General features: G+C 28.7%; 1 protein-coding gene across 4 annotated transcripts in view; it reads left to right on the plus strand.

The window, feature by feature from the left end:
• Positions 1-12974, plus strand: part of LOC106458622 (protein SGT1 homolog) — a 30418-nt gene that overhangs the window by 8807 nt on the left and 8637 nt on the right. For all 4 annotated transcript variants that reach the window (XM_013918149.2, XM_022385090.1, XM_022385095.1 and 1 more), the window contains exons 3-6: positions 1867-1963; positions 5953-6060; positions 7337-7427; positions 11638-11837. In XM_013918149.2, coding sequence (XP_013773603.1) covers positions 1867-1963; positions 5953-6060; positions 7337-7427; positions 11638-11837 — 496 coding nt within the window. The remainder of the gene's footprint in view (positions 1-1866; positions 1964-5952; positions 6061-7336; positions 7428-11637; positions 11838-12974) is intronic.

Genomic DNA, 12974 nt, shown 5'->3' on the forward strand with positions numbered 1-12974 from the left:
TCAATTAACACACGGAGACGTAACAATACTTATAGCCTATTGTTAACACTGTTACTGTTAAGCCTAATGTTTAAGACCCAGTTATTTTTATTAATAATTACTCTTCACATCAAAGTAATAAAGTTTATCTTTAACTATAAATAACTTAGAAATAGAACTTAATAAGTTATTAGAACAATATATGTAACGTTAATAATGAAATATTTTTAGCCTGATTTATCTATAAGCTGAATTTAAACTAATGGATCTAAGTTCAAGTAAACAAGTTAATTTTTAAAACACCAAGAGACAATAAACTAGTTTTTGGAATGTACTTATTTAATAAAGCAATGTATTTATCCTGTTTTACGATATACCAGTAAGTTGAAATATACCTAAGCATAAAGTACCGTTACACATACTAAGCCTAATTTATCATTGTAGTAAAATTTACACCATTAAACTCTAACTTAAAACTTTTACTTACTTTAATTTACCAATCTTACTATATCTAGTTATTATTAATGTTAATATTAAAAAACTTTCAGAAATCTATAAGGGCTTAACTTTTCAATGCCTTCTCTCTTCAACTGCGCCTTTATATACAAATTGTAGTTAAGTTAAAAATAAATCTAAGATGTGTGGCTCCTGAACTCCCTTATATATTCTTATATTTAGAATATATATATATATATATATGGATTTCTGAGAAGTAATTTCCTAGTATACATTAATGTGTTTCTAGCTACAAATTTATCACTCAACACAGTTTTTGCATTGATATGTATATGACTTACTAAGGATGTTTACAGTTTAGGAATTGACAGAAAAAAAAAAGCTAGAAAAAAATTGTATTTCATTCTTTTAATTTTAGAGCATACCATTAGAGTCTTTGAAAAGCATCTCTTTTCTGAGTCGTGTTGCGTGTAATATGATAGAAACTCTATGTGATAGGTTATACATAACACCATGGCTTATATTAAGACTGATTTTGCTATGTAGTATATATATATGCTCCAAACGTATGCATAAGCAGCATATTTGTAACTAATGACTGTGATGAGCTGTGTTTGTGTTTATTCATAAACAATTTATGACAGTGCTTGCTGCTGAAATTCTTTTTTTCCTATTTCTTTCTTTTGCACTTAATTATATCTTGCATGTATTTTATATATGTTTCTTTTCTGATTCAACATAAAGAATACAAAAACAAATACATTAAAATGGTAATATAAATGACTAATGAATATTAGTGTTAAGAGTTTATTACTACAACCTCAACCCCTGAAATAATTGTTTGTGTGTTATATATCTACATTTTATGGATATCAAGAAAAACTATTTGAATACATTTTTCCCTAAGTAAGAAAAAATAAAGGCTGATATTATCAGTTGTTTATTTATACATTTTAAAAACCTGTGTTTATATAAAATTAAGTTAATTATTTCCGTAGACTTCAACCATTATGGTCAACCCGCCATAGTCTTTATGTAGTTTTATGTAAATTGTTTTTTCTGTGTTTTGTAGTTCAATCATGGTCTGTGTGCAGTTTGTGTGAATAACATAAATTATGGTGATTTCTTTGATCTGTAATAACTGTAATTGTTTTTCTGCAGCTAATTAATTAATTTCTTTTTGTGTTTTAATGCAGTTTTTTTCACTGAATTTGTATAATAAAGGAACTATTCTAGTACTGAAAGTTTACAAGTACAGTTCTGTTGTTTGTTGCAGACTTGTAAAGGTAAGATGAACAATGGTTTAATAGTACAATAGTTTGTGTTGTGTACTTTACACACAAGTATAATTTTTGTCATTGTTGCAGAGACATTAACTACTTTCCATGTTATGAAATACCAATGAACTAATTTTAATGTTTTTTCCAAAAGGTACGAATGGTATCAGACAGAAAGTCATGTGGTTATTACTATTCTGCTGAAAAATCTGAAGGACGATGATGTGAAGATTGTTTTTCTCCCAGAAGATGTAAGTTCATGTCATTTTCTCTGAAATGAAGAGTTTGAGTTTAGATTTGTACACAAAAGTGAAAGGAAATGTGAGTGCTTATTGTTAACTATGTTTAAGTCAGTTATATACTGTGTTCTTGCATTGACTTTAACCTTTTGCAGTCTACTCTATTTTTTACTTACTTACGTAAGAAGTAAGCCTAAACCATATCATTGTGATAAAATCTAAAATTACTATTACAGATATTTTTCTTGTAATCTGGACTTTTATGTTTAATTTTATATTAAAACATGTATCATAGTAAGAAAAAAACCACTATGATGCTTGTATTTCAAATCTCAACATTATTTTGCAAAATGAAGAATTTAGAAGTGAAAGAAAAGAGTTAAATTTTCTTGCTTATAAGCTTTTTGTTAGTAAGATTGTCTCCTATTGACCTGTATCTTGCAGTATGACTGTAAGCTGTACTATTAAGAAAGAAAAAAAAACAACAAAAAACTTGTTCTGTATTATAAATTAATCTTCAGTGATTGGAAAGCTGTTGGTTTGTATGTTACATACTTTAGTGTGAAGTTGTATGGAATTACATATTTGACAGCAGTGTAACAAATAGTTATGATTCAGTGTTTCAAATGTTACTGGATTTTGGAAACAGTTTTAATTTACTAGGTATTATATTTTCTATTCTAAACAAAAAACACATTTAGTACATGAATTAAGGCTTCTGACAGTAAGCTATATAAATATATTTTAATAGATACAGTAAATGCAAATTTAAATTGGCAGAAAAGTTAAACATAAATAGAAAATTAGTGAAGAGGTAGAAAGCAGAGTGGTGATGAATAGTCATTTTTCTGTTTAGTAAGATGTAATTAATAGGATTCTTTAGGGCATTTACTTTGATACCTTTGTTATTGATCATATTTTTGATTTAGAGAACTTTTTGGATAAAAATGTTTTGAAATTCAATAAAGGTTAATATTAAGATGGTAGGAACAGCTGATACCATTGAGAATATGTCTGTCATTCAGAAGACCTTGACAGTTTTAGTGACTACCAGAAGTTGGAATATGAGTTTTAATGTTAAGAAAGTAAAATTGGGTGTGAAAATTGGGAGAATACTTGTTTTGTTTTTTTTTGTGTGAAAGGGGAGCTTTGTTGTGATAGGCAAAGAGGATTTAGATGTGATTGTTGATAAAACTTTAAAGATTTCAGTGAGTGTTAATCGTTGTGCCAAAAAGAAAAAATAAAGTTCTTGGTTCTTTTTAGAGAAGTGTTTTACTTAACAGGGTGAAGGTTGTAGTATACGTTCATGAGACCTGCAGCAATTTAACTGTATTGAGATGCAAATGTATGTTGAAGCTAGTTGAATTTCTGCCTTGAAGTGTTTTCTATCCATTGCAGCATCTTTAATTTTTGGTGAGGTCAGCTTTTATTTGATTTTTACTTCTATGTTAAGTAAAAATTTTAATTAAAATACACTTTAAGAGCATTAGATTTTTTTCTGTGCTGTTATTTCTGAACCTCTCACAACTGGAAGGATATCATTGTGCTGGAAAGAATGCAAATATAAACAACTGAAATAATAAGTTATTTAAATAATTTAAGCTATAAGTATAGGCTTAAAATTTTGTAGCTTAAAGTTTTGAACTTTTTAGTCCAGAGGTTAAAAGAACATGTATCTTGCTTTTGGTGTTCAAAATTATTAGAGAATGGGCATTTTTCATGTGGATGGTCTGTTTGAGTGGCAAAATGTGAAATTTGAAAAGACAACCATAAATGCTAATAGGTTTAAGTTTTGGATGCTTATATGCAGACTTTCTTAAATAGAGTTGTTAGTCAGTGGAATAGTTTTATAATGTGGTGTATATGCAATTTATTTGAATTACTTAAAGAGTTTTGTTTTAATATGGATAAGGATGTAAAGAGATACATTTAACTTGGTTGCATTGTTTTAGTTGGTTGGCTAAATGGCTTACTTTACTTTGTCTTTTCTTATGTTCTTAGCTTGATAGTAAGCTTTAAGCTGTTGATTTTCATTGTAGTAATTACCGGCAGTGATAATCTTATATATATGTACAAACTTTTAATTTGAGTAAATAAAGCTTTGCTAATCATAAATGATTTGAAAACGAACACCACAAGCATAAAATGCACATGTTGCAATTGTTCTGATTGTCTGAGTTTCCTAAAATATAGCATATACAAATGTTTTACTCTGGCACAATTATGAGATAAAAAATGCCCCTTCTATTTTACTAAAATATAAAGTTTCTGGAAAGATCTTTATTTATCTCACAATCATAGTTTATTTAACATTTCTTATTAAAAGTAATGTAAAGTTATCAGGCATGTATGTATATTTGTTGTTGTTACAAACATACATTGTTGTCATTTACACATTTCATTAACTATCTTTCCTGCACCCTACAACAACTGACAGAAGCCTGGATTAGCTCATGTAGTTAATAATTAAGCAAACTTAAGATTGTCTTGTCACATCATACAGAACACAACATTTTTAAATCATAATGTGTTGTTATTTCAAAAGGGCATTTTTTACATCTGTAAAAAACAACAACAAAAAAACTAGACACATTGCATTTCTTGTAGTCATTCTTAATATTTTGTATGTTAAGTACAATTCACAGTCTCCTTGCTTTGTGATGATAGAGTTTACTTCACCTGCATTTTACATGATTTTGAGTTTTCTTTCTAGCTAACCGAGTAAGCACGAGTATATAATTAGTTTGTTTTATGTGTACTTTATTGTTAAACCTTGTGTGAAATATGGGAAAAACTAAGATTTCTAAGTTCATTGTTTATGAAAATGTGAAGGCTTATGTGACATTTCATATGCTTTTAATGTGTAATAAGTCATATTCTGGCAAGACTTGCTTAGTTACATTAATTATTAACGTTTTATAAGGGAATGCATACTCATATGTAAGTGGAAAAGATACTGTGAGTAACAATGCTTAATAGTTTTTGTACATGTTTTAATTAAGATATTTACTACTTAGAAATGGTATTTGTTTCAATGATTTAAATTTTCTAAAAAGTAGATTTAGAATTGTATGTATATATATATATATATATATTATTTTTTTTTTTTCTAATATAAAGTATTGTTTAAGATTGAGTTTGGGAGTAAATCAACTATTGAGATGCAAATATAGGCTACAGCTAGCTGAATTTCAGACTTGAAGTTTTTTAGTGTCCATTGCAACATTTTTTATTTTAGAGATCAAACATCTCAAATGCTTTTGAAGAGCATTAGATGTTTTCTATAGTGTTATTTCAGTTGTAAGTAATTAATATATTAAACAAAAATTATTGGTCTAAGATAGTTGGTAAAATTCATTCAAAAACTGAGAAATTGACACAAAAGTTTAGATGATTTTTTCACAATATTATTAGCTTAAACACTACATTGATTTTTTTGAAAAATTATTGTAATAATTATAATTTTTGTATAAATCTACTTGTACACTTTTTATTTATGTTACAAATGTCAAATATGTTATTTTATTTTTGAAATAGAAAAAATGGAAAGACAGTAAAAGGTTTTATATATTTTCTTCGGGGAATTAGATCCCGATGTGTTGAGTCTGTCTCAGTGGTTAGCATGTTGGGTTGTGTATCAAAGTGGTGCAGCTGTGGGCATGTTCTAAAAGTAACAGTCAATCTTATTATTCCATTCAGATCTGAACAAGATTGCTGTGGTGGCAGGTGCTACTAGCTGGTTGTAACTGTTTCCTGTGGGTTTCACACCTGGCCATGTAACCCATATGTGCATAATGTGCAATTCAAGTTAATTTTGTAGGTCACATGTATGCATGCACGCATTACACAAATACACAGAGGGGAGAAATAGTGGCTCTTACACCACAAAATGGGCAAAATGAAATTGAATTTATTAGTAGAACATAGCCAACCAGTTGCTTTTTTTCATCTTTTGTTTTGGAAAAAATACTGTTTTTGTTTATACGTATATTCTCTTGCAGCTTAGTTGTTCAATAAAACTCCCTGGTGGAACAGATTATAATCTTGAACTTGAATTATCTCATGAGATTGTGCCATCCAAAAGTTCATGGAAACTTCTTCCTTCTAAAGTAAGTAATATTTCTATGTTTAACTTTCTCTCTCTACTGAGAGCCCACGCACAACTTAAACTACTGGAATGACTCGAGATTTTTTTTGGTATGCATTAATGACACTACCTTCTAAGCTTTCATACAGAACTTAGTGTGGGAGTGACATCATGCTAAAAACATAATGCTCTTATTTTGATATTTAAAAAAAACCATACAAAGTGGGACATAAATGTAAAAGTACATCGTATTTTAACAGGTCTCTGTATGTAGTAAGATTTTTTAGTAAATGTTAGTTTGTAGTAAATGTTAATAGATTATTATATCAGTAGTAACAATCAAAAGTTCTTTATATAAAAAAACTAAGCATGTTAGCCCGATGGTTTTGCACATTTTAATTTACTCTTAACAAATTTTGCATGTACATGGGTAGAATAAAAAATAGATATTATAACATATATTTTATTATTTTTAATATTTGTGTTTTATCTCTAAATAATTTTAATATATTTCTGAATAAAGTTAATTTGAAGAAAAACTTAAGTTTCTGTTTATAATACCACTGAACATCATGTATTTAGTTTAAGAAATCTTACAATAATATAATTTTGGAAAATGGATGTCTGTCCAATGTGTATGAATATGAAGAAGAAGAAAAGAGAAAGAAATACACAAAAACAATTGTATGCACATGTGTAAGGTCTACTAAGAGATCCTCTTCTGGATGCACATTAATATTCGTGTGTACATGTTTCAAAAATTAAAAACAAAATCCCTTTTCTACTGCAACATTTTTAAATCATAATTTTTTTGTGTAATGCTTTATCATCAAAATTATTTTTTAAAAGCTTATTTTCCTGTAATGCTTATGTCATTTTATGGTAACAAAAAATGTTATATTTTTATGTTTTAAAGAATATGCATTTGCAATAAACATGTTTGCACATGTTTCGTTTTTATCCGAGCTTTGAATAGGTTTTCTGTATAATTTGCTAAAATTTTGTTTACAAATTCAATGTTTTGTTGAGTTCTGAGAATTCTGTTAATAATTGCAAAAAAATGTGGATGATTAATTAAATCCTTTGAAGGTGGGGTGAGTACTCACAGTATCAACATTGCCAGAGATGATTTTTAGTTTTAAATGAACTTTTAAAAAGAGCACATCATAATGGCCAGATATTCGTTTGTGTGTAGTAAGAAAAAAAACGTTAATTAATTGAGTGAAATACCACAACTCCATATTTTGTTGAATTTAAACACGTTCTACTAGTTAATACATATTTGTTTGTGTTTCTAGATTGAAATCAAAATGAAAAAAGCAGAAGGTATCCGATGGACGGCACTAGAAAAGACTGAAGAAACAAGAAAATTGAAACAAATCCCTCAAGGTAGCTGTTTTTATCATAACTTACTGATAGCATTTTCAAGAAATATAATCAAATTTTAAATTACAGAACTGTGTTTTTGTGTCCAAAGTGAAAATTGCTATAGCTGTAACATTATTTTACAAAATTATGATATTTATGAGAAAAACATATTTTTACAAAGGTGGTTACAACCAGTAGTGTAGTCAAGCCAAAATGAGTTTGAGCATGCCCATACACATTTTAATAAAGTTGGACACATAATGGTACGTTTTCTATTTAATTTATTAACTATTAATAGGTAGAAATAAAATAATAATTGCTTAACTTTACATGAGTAAGTGAAATCTACAGAGGATACTAAACAGAGAAATGGTCCATCCATTTCACTTAAAGATATTTTTACTTTGTCTATGACTCAAACAAATATAGCTAAATATACAGATTTAGTGACTTGTAAATGTTAGGAAAAATGACAAATCCTTCAGTGAAATAAGATGTATTACTTTATGAATAAACAAAATAATGATGAATACTTTAATAATATACATACTTTCTACACATCAGAGAAACCGGAAAAAGTCAGTGTATTTTATATTTTGCATTCCCAGCCAAGGAAACATCAAGGAATTTTATTTTACAAGCAAAAATTGAGAGAAATAGTTGAATTTCTTGTGATTCAGTGGTGCTTCTAAAACATGGATGACGAAAATATAAGTTATCAGTAGCATTCAAAAATTGCATAAAGGTTAATTCTAATGCATTTAGCACATCAATAAGCATATTTTATGCATACACATTGTTTTTTTCTATATCAGTCTTTTTGTTTACTGTTAACTGTAATAGATTATACAGTAGCTAGATTCCCACTTTATCATACTTCATTTTGTTTTTCATGGAGGATCGTTTTATTACAGCCTTAAAAGCTCCTGACAAACTATTATTTAGAGATAGGCTCTTTCCATTAAATAAGTTATTTTGATCTTAAAGATTTTGGTGCATTAATAAAACAGTCTGCATGACTAGTCATAGAAGGAATGTGTCATTGACATATCTGTGTTGAAAAGATTTGATTGTTTTGGCAGTTCAAAGATATAACAAATTTACATAGTTTTAGGGAGTTTTATTTCATATCTGTGCGTATGTCTATTCAGTTAATTACCAAAAATAACTATAATAATCATATAGAATAATGATTTTTTAGTAACTTTGTTTTAATTAATCAGAAAACAAAATATACATCACTAAGCATTGCCTATAGCACATGATGTGATAATGCATAATACAGCTTGAACAGGAGTCATTGACAGACACTATCTCCATGGGATAGGTAGAATGTCACCAATGACAGTTAAGAAAACTTATAAAGCAATGTATAATGTTGTTAATTTGGAGATAACGACAAGTTTTGGAAAAAAAATGAGGTAAAAAGAAAAAGATGTTGAAATATAGAATGTTACATTGACAGTAACTAGTAATATAGTGCTTGTAAGAGTTTCAGAGAATACGGTGCCATTTGTTATCCATGAATCATTATAGAAACATTTGAATTTGTGCCAGTGAATGCCTGAGTACATCATGAATTAATGAAATTTACCTAATAATCCGTAATCCAATGCATCTGAGTGACGTATTAGGAAAATGTACTGTTTTTTTAAGCAGCAAACAAGATGCTAGATACAGGAAAGAATAAAGACTGAAAGTAAAGATGAACATGTGCATCTTGACAGAATTGAATTAATAGTTTTAGGCTTCCAGAACGTTGTATGTTCTTGAGGTCAAGATATTGATTATTTAGGAGATTGTGTAGTGTTAATGCTGTCAAGTACGAGAAGTGTGTTTGTCATTGTGTCTGAATCCAAGACCATATTACAATAAAAAAAATCTGTTCAGTTGAACATAGCAGTTATTTGGATAAAAAAATATTTATCTTGACAAATTAATATTATTATACTAATTATTTGTCTTGATAGAAGTAAAAGAAGCAAGGCCCTGCTGATGGAGGGTCGATGGACATTTAACAAACGTTTACATTTTCAGGGTGACTATAAATGCTGGTCATTTAGTTTTATTTATTTTTGCGTAGGGGGGAAATGGAAGTACCCCTAGAAACCACTTTCACTGATCGAGTGCTGAATGTTCAACTTGACCAGTGCCCAAGATTTGGATAGGAGATTTTATGTATTCAGGCTTGATCTGAAACAATAAAATTCCTAAGAGAAAATAAATTAGTAACATAAACTAAATATCATATGTGCTGGTGTAAGTTTAACATCCAGGAGGTCTAAGTTATGTATTGTGGAATATGTTGTAAGGTGATATGTATTTTTTGCCAAGAGGCTGGTATGGCTATGATGTAGGCAATTGCATTTTGAGTGAGTTACGTCTTTTGGCTTTCTCATAAAATTTATTGGCAAATTTTACGAATCCTTTTGAATGAAAGGATACTGGAGGATTTTTCAACATAACATGTTGGAGTGTACTGTGATAGATGTAGTGCAATTTGAGTAGTGCAGTTCTGGAGTAGCTGTAGCTGTATGTTTGTGCATGTTACAGGTTATCATAGAGCCATACTCCATAAGAAGTCTGATGAATACTTTGAATATGAGAAGCATGGTAGATGTTACACCTGAGAATATAGTGTTTGTGGAAAATGTTATGGGTATATCATATAGTTTAAGTTGGAACTTTTTGAGGTGCGGGTACTTCTTGTTAAGGCTTCTGTGAAAGATAATTGCTTGTATTTTTGACGAGTTGGGAACAATCTACCATTTATGGCACTATGTTTTGATTCTGTTAAATAATTCTAAGATATAATGTGAATACTTATAGTAAAAGTTTGATTTAGTAGCAATTTTTATTTAATGTGATGAGCAACAGTATGTAAAAATGAAATGAAAAACTTGAGTAGCGTGATACTATTATGCAATATTACTGTCAATGACAAACATGTTTGTGTGCAGTAACATTTATGGCTGTTCCAGTATGATTGTGCATTGTGATGGTGTAGTATTATACTGCAGTTATAAATATTGTAGATGTTTTATCAGAAGGGTTGATTTCATGTATGAAGTCTCCTGTATGTGTAATTAGAATTTATAACTTAATTATTTGTAAGTATAGCCTGGTGATCTTTGAATATTCAAAACTTGCATAAACTAGAAAATATTTTAGGTAACATGATCAATCAATACATATATAGTCACACTTTTGGTATAGGTGAACTTGATATACACAGTTTCAAAGTATGTGCTAAAATAATACAATGTGTTGTGGATCACTGGATGATTTTGGTAATGTGTGCAGTTGTTTTATAGGCATTGGAAGTATGAGTTCACTACAATATATGGGTAGCAGCTGGAAATCTTGCACATTTTTGTGCTTGTATACACATCAGAAAATATTGCTTTGATAAATATTTGACATATAAGAAGCATACTTGCTAAATAATATCCCATTTTATAACAGTAAAAGTAAAACTAAAAGTCAAAAGTAATAATCACAAATCTTAAAATGTATAATTTTGTTTTTGTGATTTAAATTGAAATTTTAAAGATGTGTTTGGTATGCACTCATAAACTATCTTTGTTATCTATGTCCTGATAAAGTATTAATAATTTGAGAATGGTGTAACCAATGATACTGAAACTTTGCAAGATGAGATTTTAAGTAAAATGTGACTCTTACATATAGCCTGTCTTGTCTTTATTTAACAGTACATGAATAATGTTTTCTAATTTCAGTTATTATTATAGTTCAATGATACATTACAAGCAATGATCATATAGTCAAAGAATAATGTGTTTTGGTCAGAGAAAGGTCATGGATAAGTCTAGGAAATTCATTTTGCCCAAGGTGTGGGAACTGTGTACACAAGTCATGTGTTTGGAAACTTTAATGACAATAACTTTTACTAAAATCATTTTAATTTTATAGGGTAATAAGCTGCCAGTATGCCAACAGGAAAACTTCAATGAAACGTTTTTGATAATGAGTTTTTTACACAACCGTAGTCAGTTTGATTATGATTTCAATGAAGTATTATATTCTTGAAGTATGCTAAAGCAATTTCTGCAATAAACCAAAAGTGTAATGATACTGTTGCTCTGTACAATGTTTTTTAATTATTATTAGTTATATCAAAAGGTATATTTGTTACCAGAGTATGAAGAACACTAATCTTATTCTGCTTGAATTCTTTTAAATAAAACCTTGGATCTTTTTTCAAAATAAGATCATTCAGCTAGCGCAGGTCCTCCTACTGTATATCCCTCATCTGCCCAACATCAGAAAGACTGGGATAAGCTAGTTCTAGACATAAAAAAAGAGGAAGAGACTGAAAAACCTGAGGGAGAAGCTGCTTTAAATGAACTCTTCCAGAAAATTTACGCAGAAGGATCTGATGAAGTTAAAAAAGCAATGAATAAATCATTTGTAAGTAACTTAAAATTGAATTGTAGTCACTTATCATTTTGTGTTCAAAATGAGGGATGTTGTAATTTATGAATTGTCATACAGTCTTCAGTAAAAAATAAGTGATCATGGATAAATGTACCAGTTTACAAAATATTTGTTTGAATTAATGATTAAAGACATGAATGGACTTAAGTTAAAAAACAAGAACCTAAGGAATATATTGTTTGTTTATTAAAGGTTAAATACCACCAACTGTTGATTAATTTACAGTACTTCATACTCTTCCTTGTATTAGGCAAAGATCACCCAAGACACATTTTTGTCATTGTTTATTACACACATTTATAATTTTTAGGTTTCTATTAGCTCGTAGGTTATACAAGCTTGTTGGCAATGGGAAAATACACTGTATATAAAACTACACACACCTTGGCATCTCACTTATCAAATTACCATTAATAATACTTCAGTTTGTAATTAGTTTTGTATTGAAATGGAAGTTTTATATTTTATGTATTACAGTAATTTTTTCAGCTTTTCTTTTTGATGAAAAATTAACAAATTTTTAAAATGCTATACTCTTCTGTTAGGTCTTTAAAATTCTTATTCTGTAAAAGTATGGTAAGATACTGTAATACCCATATTAGAGTATTTAAATTGTCTGTGTGTGTGTCTGTTTTTTGTTTTGTCACCTGAAATTGATGTTGCAGTAAATGTATTTTGTTGTTTTAATTGAAGATGTCTTATGTGGTGAGCTGTAAATTAGTATTTTGTGTTTTTATGCCTGGAGCTTTGAATGTTTATACTTTATTGAGAATTTTGTAATTTTTTTTATCTTCAAAGAAAAAAGTTAGTATACTGTGATGGAGCTATTGAATTGAGTAATTGTTTTGTTTCTTCAGTTAATGTTTAGAGATTTTGTATTACTTATTTTTCACAGCTGTAAAACTTGGTATAGAATTGAATAGCTTTGTTTTTATTTTTTCTAGTTGGTTTCCATCAGCATTGACCTTTATCTTTTTATAAAATGAGAGTTCTCAAATTAACTTTTTTTTTTTTCCTCTATCTGATGTTGTAGAGGTGTTGTACTATCTCTCTCTCTCTCTATATATATATGTGTGTCTATATATATATATATATATATATATTTTACAT

This window comes from Limulus polyphemus, unplaced genomic scaffold (assembly GCF_000517525.1).
Source record: "Limulus polyphemus unplaced genomic scaffold, Limulus_polyphemus-2.1.2 Scaffold23, whole genome shotgun sequence".
In the NCBI taxonomy this organism is placed as follows: Eukaryota; Metazoa; Arthropoda; class Merostomata; order Xiphosura; family Limulidae; genus Limulus; species Limulus polyphemus.